Source organism: Notamacropus eugenii, chromosome 1 (genome assembly GCF_028372415.1).
Source record: "Notamacropus eugenii isolate mMacEug1 chromosome 1, mMacEug1.pri_v2, whole genome shotgun sequence".
Classification (NCBI taxonomy): Eukaryota; Metazoa; Chordata; class Mammalia; order Diprotodontia; family Macropodidae; genus Notamacropus; species Notamacropus eugenii.
In genome coordinates this window covers 490,206,930-490,225,355 of record NC_092872.1, presented here as the reverse complement: position 1 = coordinate 490,225,355, position 18,426 = coordinate 490,206,930, and the positions used below count along the sequence as shown (strand labels likewise).

At 35.8% G+C, this 18,426-nt stretch overlaps 1 protein-coding gene across 2 annotated transcripts in view; it reads right to left on the bottom strand.

The window, feature by feature from the left end:
* QSOX2 (quiescin sulfhydryl oxidase 2) overlaps positions 1-18,426 on the bottom strand; it is a 79,008-nt gene that overhangs the window by 27,730 nt on the left and 32,852 nt on the right. The window contains exons 2-6 of one of the 2 annotated variants that reach the window (XM_072632973.1): positions 8,679-8,779; positions 7,109-7,157; positions 6,517-6,622; positions 6,135-6,225; positions 2,896-3,041 (exon numbers count right to left, since the gene is read on the bottom strand). In XM_072632973.1, the coding sequence (XP_072489074.1) occupies positions 2,896-3,041; positions 6,135-6,225; positions 6,517-6,622; positions 7,109-7,157; positions 8,679-8,779 (493 nt within the window). Of the gene's footprint in view, positions 1-2,895; positions 3,042-6,134; positions 6,226-6,516; positions 6,626-7,108; positions 7,158-8,678; positions 8,780-18,426 lie in introns of both variants that reach the window. The other variant, XM_072632972.1, reaches the window with a different exon arrangement.

The window sequence follows — 18,426 nt, the reverse complement described above, 5'->3', positions numbered from 1 at the left end:
TCTTATTTCCTAGTAGCAAGAACAGTACTCAACAGTTGTTTCTAAAACTTTGAGTTCCAACTTCTCTTCATCCCTCCCTCCCCACCCATTCCCTTTGGGAAGGCAAACAACTCAATATAGGCCATATCTGTGTAGTTTTGCAAATGACTTCCATAATAGTCATGTTGTCTAACACTGACTATATTTCCCTCCATCCTATCCTGCTCCCCATTGCTTCTATTCTCTCTTTTGATCCTGTCCCTCCCCAAGTGTTGACTTCAAATTGTTCCCTCCTCCCATTGCCCTCCCTTCCATCATCCCTCCTATCCTGCTTATCCCCTTCTCCCCCACTTTCCTGTATTGTAAGATAGGTTTTCATACCAAAATGAGTGTGCATTTTATTCCTTCCTTTAGTCAAATGTGATAAGAGTAAGGTTCATGTTTTTCTCTCACCTCCCCTCTTTTTCCCTCCACTGAAAAGTCTTTTGCTTGCCTCTTTTATGAGAGATAATTTGCCCCATTCCATTTCTTCCTTTCTCCTCCCAATATATTTCTCTCTCACCCCTTAATTTCATTTTTTTTAAGATATGATCCCATCCTATTCAATTTACTCTGTGCTCTCTGTCTGTGTGTGTGTGTGTGTGTGTGTGTGTGTGTGTGTGTAATCCCACCAACTACCCAGATATTGAAAAGTTTCAAGAGTTACAAATATTGTCTTTCCATGTAGGAATATAAACAGTTCAAATTTAGTAAGTCCCTTATGACTTCTCTTTGCTGTTCACCTTTTCATGTTTCTCTTCATTTTTGTGTTTGAAAGTCAAATATTCTTTTCAGCTCTGGTCTTTTCATCAAGAATGCTTGAAAGTCCTCTATTTCTTTGAAAGACCATATTTTCCCCGAAGTATTACACTTAGTTTTGTTGGGTAGGTGATTCTTGGTTTTAGTCCTAGTTCCTTTCACTTCTGGAATATCATATTCCATGCCCTTCAATCTCTTAATGTAGAAGCTGCTAGATCTTGTGTTATCCTGATTGTATTTCCACAATACTTGAATTGTTTCTTTCTAGCTGCTTGCAATATTTTCTCCTTGACCAGGGAACTCTGGAATTTGGCCACAATGTTCCTAGGAGTTTCTCTTTTTGGATCTCTTTCAGGTGGTGATCCGTGGATTCCTTGAATACTTATTTTGTCCTCTGGTTCTAGAATATCAGGGCAGTTTTCCTTGATAATTTCATGAAACATGATGTCTAGGCTTTTTTTTTTTTTGATCATGGCTTTCAGGTAGTTCCATAATTTTTAAATTGTCTCTCCTGGATCTATTTTCCAGGTCAGTTATTTTTCCAATGAGATATTTCACATTATCTTCCATTTTTTTTTATTCTTTTGGGTTTGTTTCGTAATTTCTTGATTTCTCATAAAGTCATCAGCCTCCATGTGTTCCATTCTAATTTTGAAAGAACTATTTTCTTTGGTGAGCTTTTGAACCTCCTTTTCCATTTGGCTAATTCTGCTTTTTAAAGCCTTCTTCTCCTCATTGGCTTTTTGACCCTCTTTTGCCAATTGAGTTAGCCTATTTTTCAAGGTGTTATTTTCCTCAGCATTTTTTTGGGGTCTCCTTTAGCAAGGTGTTGACCTGCTTTTCATGCTTTTCTTGTATCTCTCTCATTTCTCTTCCCAATTTTTCCTCCACCTCTCTTACTTAATTTTCAAAATCCTTTTTGAGCTCTTCCATGACCTGAGCCCACTGAATATTTATTTTGGATGTTTGGGATACAGAAGCCTTGACTTCTATGTCTTTCCCTGATGGTAAGCATTGTTCTTCCTCATCCAAAAGGATGGGAGAAGATATCTGTTCACCAAGAAAGTAACCTTCTATGGTCTTCTTTTTTTTCCCCTTTTCTGAGCATTTTCCCAGCCAGTCACTTGACTTCTGAGTTTCCTCTCCACACCCACCTCGCCTCCAGATTGCCCAGCTAGCACTTAGGGACTGAGATTCAAATGCTGCTTCCCAGCCTCAGGGCTTTTGCTGGGGCAGGGCTGCTATTCAGTGTGAGATTAAGTTCAGGTGCTCAGGTGGGGGCAGGGCTGCCACACGGGGCTTAGTTCTCTCAGGGGGTTTATTCAGAGACCTTCAACAATGGATCCGAGCTCCTGCCTGCTTTGGAAGCCCTTGTCCGCTGCCTCCTCCGCTGCTGCCTTCTGAGGGGGCCTGAGTTATGGAGACACTCTGCTCCCCTCTCAGCAAGCTGAAAAGACCCTCTCATTGACCTTTGGAGCCTGTGGGTGGAGGGACCTGCGGAGCTGATGGAGATTCTGTTCCTGAAGCCTGCTCGGATCTGCTCCTCTCAGTGCCTCGCAGCCAAGGCAGGGCTGGGCTCTGCTCTGGGTCCTGGTGCACAACGGTCCTTTCGTGTCATTTTTTCAGGGCTCTCTGGAACAGAAATCTCCCCCACTCTGTTGTTCTGTGGCTTCTGCTGCTCCAGAATTTGCAGGGAGTTCTTCTTTACAGGTATTTTATGGGCCGTGGGTTAGGAGCTAGCATATGTGTATCTTTCTATTCCACCATCTTCAAGGACTTTATTTCTTTCAAAACTCTGCTCAAGTTATGCTTTCTATATGAAGCATTTCCTGGTCTTCCCAGTAAATAGTGCCCTCCCCTCCAAAAAATTACCTTGTATTTATATTGTATATGCTTATTTATTTACCTGATGGTTTCCCCAACAGAATGTAGGGCAGGGAGTATGTCTTTTTTTGTCTTTGAATTTCTAGTGCTTAGGACAAAATACACATTTGATAAATGCTTGGTGAACGAAACTAGAATGCTCTAGTTTCTAATATTCCTATATATTAATTAGAGTCTCTAAGCTTAAAAAAAGTATTGGAACCTCGACCAAATTGTGCATATACTATTACTTACATGTTAATTAATCCATGAGATCCATTTGGATAAATCAGATAACATGAAGGGACTGAAGCAACACCAAGTTTCTTGAGAAAAGCCTTATCAGAATCCAGCGCTCTTTTTACCACAATATTTTTGTACTGAATCAAGTCTAATATCACCTAAATGATGAGAAAATAGAATGTAAAGGACCCTGCCATGACAAAGTTTTTCTCTGGGGAAAAAAATAGTAAGGTAAAACAAATTTAGAATCAACATAATGACTATAATTTTGTAATAGTAAGTCACATGTATTTACATATCAATTTATAATTTAAAAAGTCCTGAATTGATCTCTATAGTGAAATTTTTTAAAAATTCATGATTTGCTGCATTTACCACTTCTACAACTTAGTTCAAAACTTTTGTAACTTAAGACAATGTGAAAAAGAAATCTACTTACATGCAGAAAATGTAATGTATCTTTTATTAGACTTATAGACAAAAAGCTGAAGTTTAGCAGCTGCAGATTTTTGTTTGTTTGTTTTCAAAACCAGTCCACCCTCCAAAACAACATACTTTATCCTAAAAAATACTCCAATCAGTGAAAGGTAATTTTCTATCCTGGTTAACCTACTAGCTAGGCACAGAGGTAAGCTCACTGTGCCTTAGAGAAGCCTGGGGTTTTCTTCTAAACACAAATGCTATTTTTGTTCTCCATTTAGTGGGTCACAGTATATATCAACAGAAAAAGTGCTACACCATCAAATTATGTATCCACCAAAGTATTATCTACTAGAAAGTAATGTGACCTGTGCAAAACTTTAAACTATCTATTCCACTCCTAACAATATCAAGTGTTTTTCACCACATATTCATTCTTCTTTAGCCTAGAATCCAGTGACCAGTGTTGGCAGGCATCTTATCTTACTTCAAGTGTGATACTGAGAAAACTCATAAGCAAAATAGTATAATACCAAAATGGCAAGGTAATATATGTTTCCACTATAATAATAATATATTTGTTTTCTCAATTTAGCTTAGAACTATGTAAACTTTTTAAAAGCACAAAAAAACCTAGTAGTTTCATTAGTTGTGACAACTGCTTTTTAACTTTTTAATTGTGACATAAGACATTTACCAAAATTAAAATGAGCTACTTTTTCTATTAAGCTAACTGAAGTTGGTCAACAATTCATGAGGAATATACTATTTAGAACATAAGATAAATGCTACTAATAAATCCTCTGTGTCCCTATCACACATCTCCAACATTGCTTCTCCTCTGCAAGCAGAATGAGGGCCAAATACTTTTAGGATATAAACACTGATAAGATTGTAAGGCAAGAGTGGAAAAAATATGCCTAGAAAAAAACTTTGAAAGACTACAGAACTCTAATCAATGCAATGACCAACTGTGACTTTACAAGATCTATGATGAAATGTGCCATTCATCTCTCAACAGAGAGGTGGTGGGCTAGAGGTGCAGAATGAGATAAAGATTTTCAGATATAGCCAGTGTACTGATATTTGTCCTAACTGTACTTTAAAAAAAAAAAAACAACCCACAAGATAGCTTCTGTTGTGGGGAGGGAAGCAAATTAACAGGTAGTAGTAGAGAAGCAAAAAAAGGAAGAACACAATAAAAACATTTAAAAATAGAAAAAAGCAAAAAGAGTTCAGAAGGGACACAAATAAACAGCAAAGTGACATTACTATCATATTAAATGCAATATTCACTTAAAAAATCAAACTGTACATAACAGAGAGACAGAAAGAGTTAGTCAGTTATAGAAAGCCAATAAGACAAGTAGGGAGAAACCCCAACCGCTTTATAAGAAGTCACCTTGTGTTTTCTCAAAGCCTTGGAACACCAGGAGAAGGAAAATAGCAAAATCCTTGTGGGGAACAGGTTGGGGGGTTGTCTCTGTTGGCTGCATTCTCCTCTCCACTGAGAATACCAGCATACCTCAGAGCAAGGTATAGCAGCGGTGGGAGCCAGCTTAGAGGCAGCCAGGCCAAGGTTTGAGATCTATTTGTAGATCTTAATCAATCTGTTCAGCAAGGTATGTAAGGTACATACAACACAGACTCAATTATCTATAGGTACAGGGAAAGGTTGAGCATGGCTACCTAAAATTCAGAGATAACAGAAATTTAAGGAGTTTTCTAGTCTTTGCTAAGAAGAGGATTCTCAGAGAACACTTATCCTTACAACTGTGTTAACGTTTAATTTGGACTATGACAAAATAGTAAACTTCCACAGTCTCAAAATGAGTCCAAAGTATAGCAGGACATCACAAAAAAAAATCTCATTTTTTATTAAGAATGTAGTTAAAGTGCTTGAATATAAATAAGTTGTTTGAAATAGCCTTACTGACAATGAACCTAAAGCAAGAAAAGACATCTAAGAAAGAATTTAAATGGTCAGAAAAGTCCCCAATTTTGAACTTTAAACATGAAATCCCTGGTCTTATATTTAAAACCTTTCGGGCTGGTTAAGCCTCAATTCAATTCAATTTAACAAAGACTAAATGCCTACTAACTGTAAGATACTATACTGAGAGATGGAGATATAAAGAAAAAAATCTCTGTACCTAAGAAGCTTACATTTGATGGGGGGAAGATAATAAGTAATTACAAGACAATTTGAGAGAGAAATAACTAATATGTGGGTAGACTTCATAAAAGAGATGGTAACTGAACTGAGCCTTACCTGAAGATAAGGATTCTGAAAAGGAGGAAGTAGAAAGAAAGCATTCAAGCCACGGGAGCTTCAGAGGTCACCACCATATGTTGACATATACCACCCCCAAACTACCTTGTACTTAGGGAGGGGTGTGTGTGTGTGTGTGTGTGTGTGTGTGTGTGACCATGTGTACATGTATGCATGCATGTGCACATGTATGTGTGCACAAATACACACTCTCCTTATTGTAAGCTCCTTAAGAGGAGGGACTATTTTATTTTTGTCTTTGTATCCCTAAAGCCTAGCACGGTGACTGACAAATAGTAGGCACTTAATAAATGCTTACTGATATACTGATTAAGATGGAAGACGCAAAGTCAAGTTTGGAAAATAGCTAGTAATACAAATTAGCGAGAATGGAAGGGTGTATGAAGTGAAATAACAAGGACTAACACTGTCAAGATGCCCAAACTAATTATGAAACAGCCAACTACTTCTGCATATGAATTCTGACTGTACACTACTGAAACCAAACTACATGGTTTGAACTTTAAAAATGAGATGAAATGAAAAAATTATACAGTACCTCTCGTCCAACATATGAGCTATTGCTTTCAAACAAAATAGCAATATAACGACCACCACTGTTGTCCAGGAGAGGAGAAATGTCACTGGACCTTTTAGGAGGAAAGAATAAAACAATTTAATCTACAAAGGAGCTTAGACATCTCACCACCATCTTCAAGTAGCCATACAGTCAAAGAATCTTTTGAGTTAAAGGGGAACTTAGCAGTCCTTTAACATAAACCCTACCAGCCAAAGTAATCCAATTTAAGTTTGAACAGAAGTGTGAAACCTGAGTCCAGCAAAAACAAATCAATATCTGAGCAGAATAAACTTGAGTTTTATTTCTTATATCTTTTTTTTCTGGAGACAAAAATGTCAGTTTTCACAACGAATATGCTTACGTAACAGGGGCCAAAGATGGACAAGCAGGAGGTCTGTTTCCTTGGGTATGATTCTGGAGGAAATCAATCATTGTGTGCCTTACTGTCTGAGGCTCTCTATCAATTCCTGCTGAAAAAAAATAAAAATTAAACCACTACTACTTTTCTAAATGGCAAACATCAAACACAACTGAAAAAATACAAATCTTTTACTGAATTCCTAATTTGTTCTCTAAAACAAACAACAAACAGGTCACAGTATTGATGTATGCAAGTCCACCTACAGGGGTTATATAATGTGAGTGCTACAGCCCAGTGATGTCAAATCGGTGGGCTGCAACATCCCTGAGTAGGACCAGACCCAGATTAAAATGTAACTGGGAAATATTTAACAAAATAAATAAAAACAGAATGGAACACAGATGCTAATATGTGGTTCTCTAAGTTGATACACAAGCTTCAGGGATCCTTGTCCATGGTTTATTGCCCCACCCTCACTCCTCCCCTTCTCTGCTTGGGTTTAATATCACTGTTCTAGCCAAAGGACCATTTAAATGCAAAAAGATTACAATATAACCCTAGTCTATTTCAAACATAATGATCATATTCATACCTTTGTAATTTTCTCCAGTTGTGAACTCCTTTGTAAATGCTTTAAAATACTGAGGAAAAAGTACAACAAATAAGAAAAATTCTTGCTAATAGATATTATACATGTAATACATACAACCCCAAATGTGCACCTTTACAACTATACCTCTCTGAACTATTCTCCAAAAATGGCTCAGTGAACTTCAGAATCTTCCTATTGGCATTACTGCACTCAAAACTACAGTATATACCTTAAACTATGACATGGTTTAAAATAATATTCCTGTTCATATAAGCAACCAGATTTTTAAACTACCAAATGTTTAGAAACTATATTTTTTTCTGACCAGTCCAGTGAGAAATAAGCCTATGTAATATAATGTTTTAAAATTTAAAAGTCAAAGTAGTTAAGAATAACTCACATTCATGTAGTGCTTTAAGACTTCACCAAGTATTCTCCCCACAACAATCCTCTCAGGTGGGAAACAGAAGTGTCTTTACCCCCATTTGCAGATGAATAAAACTGGGGCTCAATAAAGTTAAATGAACTTCTAAACTTTATACTCTTAGTTTTCAGAAATGGGACTTAAACGCAGGCCTTCTGACTATGTCTGGTTCCAACAGTCTTTCCACCATAGTATGATGCCTGTACATCTAAACAGGTACGTTTTAAAGTCTATTTAGAGGCAATAGTATTTTCATATTGTTGCCAGGTCTAGGGAATCTCTCATTCCAGTTAAACATATACCCCATAGTGTGTTAGAACTGGAAGAGGCCTAAGAGATAATTTAGCCTAATCTCTCTCAAAGAGGTTGTTTCTTCTTAAGATGTGATAGCAAGTTAATGGATTTATTTTGGAGTTGAAAAAGTTCTTTTATCAATGATTTTTCTCATAAAAGCAGTTAAGAGGCATTTTACATTTTGGAAATACCTATGCACATAAGTGTAGGTATAAAACTGACTTGCCAAATAGGGATTTCCAACTTCAAAACCAAACCAAACCAAACCAGACTGCTCGTTGATTCTGTTCCTTTTGTTTAGGCTGAAATTGCCAGGGAGTCATAAAACTGAAAATTTAAACTGTGCCCTCTAGTGGGTAGAAAAAGCACAATCTTGTCTTAACATAATCAAGAAATCAGTTACTATTAGCCTCTATATCCTTAACAGAATTAACTGGTATTCTTAGAGCCATAATAAGTTTCTTTGCCTCTAATTTTTTTTTAAAAAAGCATTAAAAACAAACAGCTTTCTCTGCACAGTCACCTACTATATATTCTACTAACATTTATTTCTGTATTCCAGATTGCCTTTCTTCAAAGTTTTAAAAATAAGGAAATAATCCAGCAAAAACATAGTACATTCTGGTGGGAGCTTAGGATGGGGTAAAGCATTTGCAAAACACATACAAAGCCTTCTGATAAGTTCAAGTACTTGGCCAAAATGGTAAGAATAAACTGTGGAAATATAAATGCAATTTGGATGAAATTCCTTACAAAAAATGTTCTGACAGATGGTGAAATAGTAGAAATGACATGGAAAGATGTATTAGTCCAAGCATGAAGTGAAAATAAGAGGGTCGATAAGCAACTCACCCTAAAAGTTGGGTAAAAATGAATATCATAGTCCCTGCAGGTGTCAGAGTTTTCTTCTGCAGCACAATCCAAGACAGCAACTCTAATGGCAGAAGCCCAGTCTGAAAAAAGAGAGTGGGAATTAGAAGTGGTTCAAGGATCATCACTACACAGATTACACCCATATTTCTTTGAGAGCCCTAATCTCTCTTGAGCTCCAGATCTGCATCCAATTTTACATGCTCAATCTAAATGTCCCATAGGCATTTCAAAATCAGCACTCCAAAAGAGAACTCATTACTTTCCCCCAATCTACCCCTCTTTGGAAATGATACCCTATTTCTGCTCAGGACACCATGATAATTACTCGGGTTCTCAACCTTGGAGTTATCGTCCACTTTTTACTCTCTCCCTTCTATCCAACTCCAAAGACTTGCAGAATCTTGATGTTTCCACCCCCACGTCTCTGTCATTTAACTCCCAGGGCCACTACTCTCCTTCAGGTCCTAATATCTCTCTCAGACTGTTACAAGAGCTTCCTAAGTGTTCTCCTTGCCTCTAGCATGTCTCCTCTCCAATGTATTCTCTACACAGTTGCCAAAGTGACACTCTTCAAGCATGTATCTGACCATGTCACTCTTCTGCTCACAAAGTTGCAGTCAATCCCTCTCACTTCACAGCATAGCAAACAAACTCCCCAGTCTGTCATTTAAAGTCCTTTACAATTTGGCTCCAATCTATCTTCCAACTGATGGCACACCTCCCAAAATTACTTTGTATTTCCCACTCTCATTTTTTTGTTTTCTTTTGTATCTGCATTGTCTAGCATAGTACCTTGTTGATAACAGGTACTTAAGCACCTGTTGATTGATCAAATGATTTTACTTGAAAGATGATGAGCAAAAAGGGTCAAAAAAGAGTTGGCTTCTTTGATAATCATCTTGGTTGTTATGTTTCTGCTTTGAGGAAACAAACATTGCAGATTTTTGGTTCATCAATTAAATACATTAATATTCATTTTCTGCCAAATGAATAAGATGTATAAAACCCCTAACCGAATAGATACATCTTCTATCAAAGATAATAGAACAAACTGAAATTTGCTGAATTTGCAGATCACTCAGCAGCTCACAATACTGCACAGTCTCCTAATTAAACTCACAAAGCCAACAATTTGATTGATGAAAGGTCTGTTAAAAGAAACTGCAGTTAAAGGACAGTATCAGATACAGCTAGAGATATACTAAACAAGTGTTTTCAGATCCAGGGGTGTGGTTTAGAAAGCTGGTCTTTTAAGAATAGCTACAAAATTCTCATTCAAATAAGAGTAAATATAAAACTTGGCAAATTCAAATAACAACTGGACTACCAAATCAAATATATTTCTGGCATGTAGCATTTTTCTCAGAATCTCCTTAATCTCAAACTTAGGAAGAGAAGGTAAAATGGATGTTTTTCCTTTTTCTTTTTTAAGCAGATTTTTTTCCCTTTAACTAGGAAACTAAAATTATTTGGTAATAATTATTCATAGACTTTACTATTGGTTGAGTTTTCTTTGATGGTCCTTGGATTCTTAAGCAAAATTGTCCCTTTATTCTGACTTTAAAGTATACATTAAGATCTTGATGGGAAGCTTTGAGTCTTTGAAATATGGAATAAAATTTAAGACCTGATGCTGAATTTTCAGGCTAACTTAGAGCTTGGTGGCAATGAACAAGTCAGGTCACTTCACTGTGTCCTAACTTCCTCACTTGTAAAATGGGGATAATAAATCACAACTTACTTCACAGAACTATTTTGAGAAAAACACATTGTAAGCTTTAAAGGGCAGTAAGAACAATTATAAACATCACCTTGATCACCATTATCATCATCATTGTCTCAAATGGTCAGTTTTCTTTGGGCATTTTTGTGATGTGTTTTCTAGTCCTGTTGTCTCAAACTACAGAAAGAAGCATGAAAATAAGAGAGGAAGAGCAAGAACATGCTGAATTTAAAATGAGTCACTAAAACTACACATTTGAAGGCTCATGTATATCTAGCATTCAATGATATTTTCCACCTGATTCACCAACTTTGTTAAAATATGAAGTTATTTTTGCTCTGTAAACATTAGGTGAATTAAGTATATATGTATAAAATTCATGGAAATAAAATGAAGGCATTGTCTCTATGATCAATAAGTAAATACTACACATGCTACACGTTAGTTGAACAAGGTAAGCCAATTCATTAAATCTGGTTGTTAACGGGGTCAGAGGAAAAAAGAATATGACAATAATTGCCCTGGATCACAGCTTATATCTTTCTGTATTCTCAAATTGCACAGAACTACAGAACAGCTAATGCTCTCATCCAATTAATAAAACAGATGGCAACAGAATGTTGAGAAGAAAGTAGTTTTTAAGTAGCTTAACCCACTGTCAAGACCTCTTTCAGACTACAGTGTTTATGTGTAATAAGTAACAAGTTACGTATGATATGTTTTAGAGTACTTTCTCATCTATCATCTTAACTCCCTTTCCTCCACTAAGCTCAACTCATCTTCCTCCTATTTCAATGTCAATTCCTCTACAAAGTCTTCTCTGACTTAACTAGAAGAAACATGTCCCATTCTGCCTTAAAATCTTTCTCCCATGACACTCGCTTCATTTACCACCCGAGAAACCACAGAGTAATACAGTATCAGGGTTAAAAGAAACTTCCTTAATTATTTTCCTGTTCAAAGTTCCTCATTCTACAAATAGAAAAGCTGAGACTCTGTCCTGTCCTAGGTCTTGAGACAGTGGCAAAGTGCTTTTCCTTTGCAATTTTACAACTGTCTATATATGCACTGTTTAAGCCTGGTTCAGTTAATTAAACAGTTAGGAGGTTACCTAGAATTCTTAAAGGAAATGTCAAAGTCAAGTGCAGCAGGTCCTATCAATTTAATTTAATTCAACAAGTACTTGTTAAATTCCTACCTAGAGCCAGATACTTTGCTAGGAACTGGGATAAACAAAAGCAAAAAAAATAAAAAAGAAATATTCTTGCCCTGAAGGGGTTTATATTCTACTGTGACAAAACAAAATATGCACACATAGGTAAACAGGAAATACACACGTATATATACATATGTATGCACACATAAATAATTTGGCATTTATATAGCACTTGAAGATTAGTGGTCCAAAAAAGGTTTTAAGCATTTAAATTCTTAGAACAGTATAGGCTTAGGAAACCTCTGCATGAATTATCAGATTAACCATTTTAAATAAATTCTACCAGTAAATCTGATTAAACAACTACAATTCTGTATGCTGGTTTACTTAATTATTTCATTGAATTTACCAAGCATTTGACTGAATAGAGGGAAACAAATAGTTATTTCACAAGCAAGGTGGAATAACATAAAGAACAGTGTATTTGGAGCTTGTTGATCAGCTTGTAAGCGCCAGTTATGCCACTTACTAGCAGCGTGACCTTGTCCAGAAGGGTTCTTAAACTTTTTTGGTGCCTACGGGTCCCTTCTTAACAAGTGATATAACTGAAATGATACGTGGTGAATCATATGCAAACAGCTTTCTATGGTTCCACCTGCAGGTAATATTGTGGGAAAGAGAACTGCCCATAAGTCTAAGATAGATGGACAGAAGAAGGAAGGAAACAAGCATTTATTAAGTACTTAACTATGTTCCAGGCACTGTGCTAAACACTTTACAAATATTATTTCATTTGATCTTCACAACAAGCTTGTAAGGTAGGTGCTATTATTACCCCCATTTTACAGATGGAGAAGCCAAGGCAGACAGAGGTTAAATGACTTGCCCAGGATCACACAACTATTAACTATCTGAGGCCAGATGTTAAATCAGGTCTTCTTGATTCCACGTCCAGCGCCCTATCTACTATGCCACCTGGTGGCCTGGAATTTTAACAATCAATTAATTGAGAAATTAAAATCTCCCTATTTTGCATTACCAAAAGGCAAAGCAATAGATACACAGATGCTCACTTGATTACATATGTATATACATATATATGTAATGTATGATGCTGAAGCTGATGTTATAAGATTTATTATTTTACAAATCTATTGATGGCAATACCATATTACGCAAAATTTTCAATTGACAACATTTTAATGAAAACGATACATTCTGAGAGAATTGAGTTAAACCAATTTAGCTCAGTTGATAACATGTCAAAACATTTAGAAGCACAACTTTATTTTCTAAATGAGTTTTATTTTAAAAATATAAAATCTGTTAAGAACTCCTTTCCCTTTCCTTAAATTATAGAACAATCTTTTAACCTCATCTTTTTCTCCTTCACTTAATATAGTATTTTATTTTTTCCAATTAAATGTAAAGATAGTTTTCAACGTTCACTTTTATAAGATTTTAAGTTCCAATTTTTTTCTCCCTCCCTTCCTTTCCCCCTCCTCAATACAGCAAGCAATCTGATATAGGCTATACCTGTACAATCATTTTAAACATATTTCCACATTAGTCTTGCTATGAAGGAAGTATCAGAAGAAAAGGGAAAAACCAAGAGAAAGATAGAAACACAACTTTAAAATGAGGCCCCTTGAGCAATCTGGATATGATGCATGTTTCATAATCATTTAAATTGAGATATAGGAGAGAGGATTTATATACAGTTTTTCAAATCATGACAAGAGCAATAAACTATGAAAATCAGTACATCACAGGGAAGGTTCTTTGAAAAATTATGTGATGACAGGGAGCATAGCACAGGGCACTTCTACATTATTGCAAAACACACTAGCTTTCTCATGCCAAAGGACTCCAAAGAGTGTTGGAATTTAAAAAATAGAAAGAACAAAATTATATTTTTCTTAAGTGATAATATTAGACACGGGGCAAATTAATTTTATGACAAAAATTTCCTCCTTAAACTTGAATATTCAGTGGATACTTCTGAAAAGCTGAGAATTCTAAATAAATCAGTGCAAAACCCTTAACTTCATACCTTGATTTAAAAAATGATAAAATGCCTACATTGATTTTATTGTTGCTTTTATGAAAGAGTTCAAAATAATATTTTTACATTTCCCAATTTTAAATTTCATGTACTTTGTACATGAAATAAAAGAAAGTCAAGGGCTAATTATTAACCATTTGACAGGTGTACGGAAGCACTTATCACTAAATTATAAATACCTATAGATATTTCTAAATACAAGTGGATAAAGAATCCATCTGCAAAGGACAAATATGATACTGTTGGTCTTATTGCCTCTGAACAAGAACAGTCAATAGACTTGCCTTGTGATAGTTAAGTAAAATAACTGTCTGAGCCAAAAAATCTTGTGTTTCAATTATGACTAAATAATGACTCTTCTGTATTACCAGAGGCACATAGTATGCATTTTTATTACAGTTCACATATTATTTGTGTGATATGGGGTTTTCTGCTATAGCAAAAAAAAAAAAAAGACAAGATGACAATGCTTATCAATGACTGAAAAATCTTGAGAACCAATATAAACAGCACCAGGTTTTGAGGAACTATATAAAAAAAGTCTACTTCTCATATTAATAATGCTACTATTGTGATTATTATTTTACAAATTACAAACATTAAAATGATGAATGAATTTATAATAAATACATATACAATACATTAGTTTATTGTTTGATATTTGTTATAAAATTATAATAAATTTTATTTGAATAATCTATGAGCTAATAATCACTTTCATAGAGTTTGGATACCATTTCCTTACAGTTCCATATAAATGTGAGTTACCATTATTATCATAAGACCTTAATATAATCTTTGAATTCTAATACTACAAATATGTGGATAACACCACTGAAGGTTGCTGTTAGGACCATATAAAACAATGAATGTGGAAGCATTTTGTATCCATAAACATGAACTCATTATTAGTAATGCCAAAAAAGAAAAGACAATAATAATACAGCTTTACGTTTTTTCCATGGGCACTCATATATTACTAAGGAGCAGTAGAAAGGGGGGATATGCTTTTTAAAAATTACTTTCCAGCATAATCTATTTACATATTAAAATCATAACTTATAAACTGAACATAATCTAGCTTTCCACACTGAGTTTGGATACAGAAAACTCAAGTGTGTACAAAATGTTTCCCTTTTGTGTCTTTAGAATCTAGCAGAGTACATGGCACACAGCACACTTTTACAAAGGCTTCCTGTCAGTCACCCCTCACATACCCCTCCTATTAACTACAGAACAAAAGAACTAAGCTCTTCTCACTTGGAGAAAAAGAACCAAACAGGTGGAGAAACAGGAAATGGGGTCAGGGGAAGAAGAGAACAAGCATTTATTAAGCACCTACTATGTGCCAGCCGCTGTGCTAAGTGCTTGACAAATACTATCTCATCTGAGCCTCACAACAAGTCTAGGAGGCACCTCCTATTATTTTCCCCATTTTACAGATGAGAAAACTGAAGTGACTTGCCCAGCGTCATAGAGCTGAATTTGAATTCCATTTACTGAGCCACCTCACTGCCCTTAAAAGCATCAACATCAGATTCTAGTTAGGACATATTCACAGTTGGGGAAAGGAGAGTGGACAACAACATTTACCAGCTCATGACAATAATAAAGAACTGGCCCTAACCTGTTTCCACACTGCCAGGGCAGCCACCTGTCTATTACAAGGGTTCTTAATTTGGAGTCCATAGCCTCCCAGTGGGTCCCTGCATAGATTTTAGGATATCCATGAACTTGGATGAGAAAAAAATTTAAATCTTCTATCCTTTAGCTGAAATTTAGCATTTCCTTCAATATTTAAAAATATTATTCTGAGAAGTGGTCCACAGGCTTCACTAAACTGCCAATGAGATCCATGACACAAAAATGTTAAGAATCTGATACATAATTGAACCTCATCACGTTGGCCCCCCCAATGCCTATTTTGTGACCCCCTCAAACAAAGCATAAAAATGATCCCTCACTATAATTTGCTTGGAAAACATTGTCTATGTAGATCTAGCATAGTTTGATACCTGTGCTATATAAACATTACCTCATAATAATAATAGCTAATAGCGTGCACTTAATGCTTTAAAGTTCGCAAAGCATTTTACTTGTTATCTAATATGATCCTTCCAACAGCACAGTGAGGCAGGTGTTACTATTATTTCCACTTTACAGATGAAGAAACTAAAGACAACAGAAGTTAAGTGACTTATCCAGAATGACAAAGCTAACATGTGAATGAGGTAAAATTCAAACTAGGGTCCAGCTGACCTGTCTCCAAGTTCAGCACTCTATCCACTGTAACACCTAGCTGCCTAGATAAGCCACTTTGGGACCCCACATTCCATGGTCACTTGTCTTCAGGCAGAATGCGTATTTGGTTGGCTAATAAAAAGTAGCACTATCAATCATGTTTTGGACATAAACATAATTACAATACTTCCAGGATTGGTGATCTCATCAATGAAGGTGCTCCCATTCCAGACTCAAATCACTGAGCCTCACTATTTTAGCAGATTAGGTTGTCTTGGGGGGTACCAGGTCTGAAAAATTCATTGCTCTTTGGTCACAATGTTCACGAGCCTCTCTAAACTTAGCTTGATTGGTCTTTGAGCTATAAACATACAGTGCTTCAACAAGCGCAAACTTGAAGTCTTTTCAACTTGACTCAATCTAACAGAGTTTTTGTGTCCTATAAACTTGGCTTTCCAGAACCCAGGGTCACTGCCATGCCATAATGAGCCAGAGAAGTCAGATTTTAAAGGAATACAATGATGGCACTGAAAATAAATGGTATTTTGGTCCATCATATAGAACCAGACCTCTTTGCTGCTGCTATCACACTACATACCATAACTATTTTCACTAGTAAATTTTTGCCTGAATATAAAGGTTTATGCTTACACTTTAAAAATTGCCCTCATCTTGAAATTTTCACGAATTTAGTTAAAGGGGTGCAGGGATTTCCCTGCAATTTAAATAGGCAACTTAAAGCAAAAAAATGTCAATAAAATCTACTAAGTTTTTAAAAGTTTAAATTTTTTTTAAAGTTGGTAATTAGGGGAAAGCCTACCTTAAGCTAAAAAATCAGTTTCAGTACATAAGGACTGAAACAGAATTAAGAGTGTTACTACTTAGAAATAGAATAGCCCTTTAATTTCTTATCTGCTATAAAATTGGAAGAAGGAAATCAAAATGCTCAGCATATCAATGCATGAGGCATGAGGCTGATGTCCTGCATTTTTATAAAGATTCCTATAAATGAACGAGTATATTTCAGAAGTTCTTCACAGATAAAACACTTCACAGATAAAACTGCCTCTCTATTGGGGGCCATGAGCATTTCAAGTCCAAACCCTACTGGCAGTTATTCCAAAGGAAACTGCCGAAATTTATCGGGGTCTTTGCTGTTGTTGTTACTGTTACTGACGTTGTTGTAGTAAAGAAATTCTGTTTAAATGAAGAAGGACAAAGCAGCTGATGGAGAATTTCAGTTACAACAGCTGAACACGCGCCAACAGTAACTGCAAGCATCCCACAGCAGATGGACGGGTATTCACAAGGACACAAAAGATACAGCAGTCTATTTTATCAAATAAAATGCAAAAAAAAAAAGTTTGGCTTCAGGGTATCTGTCTCTTTGAGCTAACACCACTCCCCTTCCTCCACCGTTTTCCACCTGTCCAGATCCTGACCCACAATGAATTGAGAAACACTATAAAACTAAATGCAAATAGGCTACTTTTATAACAATACATGGCCATTCCCAGCTAAACACTTAGGTTAAAGAGCACCAGCTGGGATACGATTACAGTGCGGGGTTCCCTCACCACCGTCTTTTTTTTTTCTTACAAAAAGGGTCCTATAGCTTTTCATGGGAGCTGGAAACCATGCTTTTAACTTCTGCATAGCAAAATTTATTTGTACCAGATTTGTTATTTTTGGTAATAAATTTTAAAATTATCACCCAAATAAGCTTTCATACAGATGTAAGATAAAATGTATTTTGAAAGTTACTTTCAACCAAATCTGATCTTTAAAAACATGGATACAGAAAATGGAAGTGATAGCAGGTAATATAAAATCAATTACTAAAGCTTAGTAGGATCCTGTGATTTTTACTTGGTCATTTACAGGAAAGGTACAGTCAGAAATGCGAAAGTTTAGCATAAGCAGGGGGTTGGCAATGAATGCTGAGGTTTTTTTTTTTTCAACTATGTCACAGAAAAGAAGAGTACCAAAGAAACACCAATAATAGACGATGCACATAAGGCTCAAATCTCATTTTGCTATTATTTTCTCTGCCAAGAAAAGTTAACTCTGAACTGGAAAGACCAGAATAAAAGCTGCTATTAAACTGAAACCCTCATTAAGTAGAGAGATAATAAACAAGAGAGCACCTTAAGTCCTTGATAAGTTCAATTCACCAGGTCCTGACAAACCAAACCTGATGATCCTGAAAGAACTGGAAAATATAATCATTGAAGCAGTGATTTTTAAGACATCATGAAGAACAGAGATAGGTGTTGCAAAACTGGATAAGAGCAATTTTTTTTTTAATTTCAAAGAAGAGACTGAGTCTTCAAATTCTATCCCAGTGAGCTTAATGTAATTCCTGGCAAAACTGTAGAACACATTATTAAAGAGACGGTTAATTAACATCTAACAAAGGGAACAAGTGATCACAAAGAGCCAGCATGGCTTCATCAAGAACTATCTGTGCCATTCTAACCTGATTTTCTTTTTTGACAGGATTATGACACTGGTAGATCAGAGGAATACCACAAATATAGTT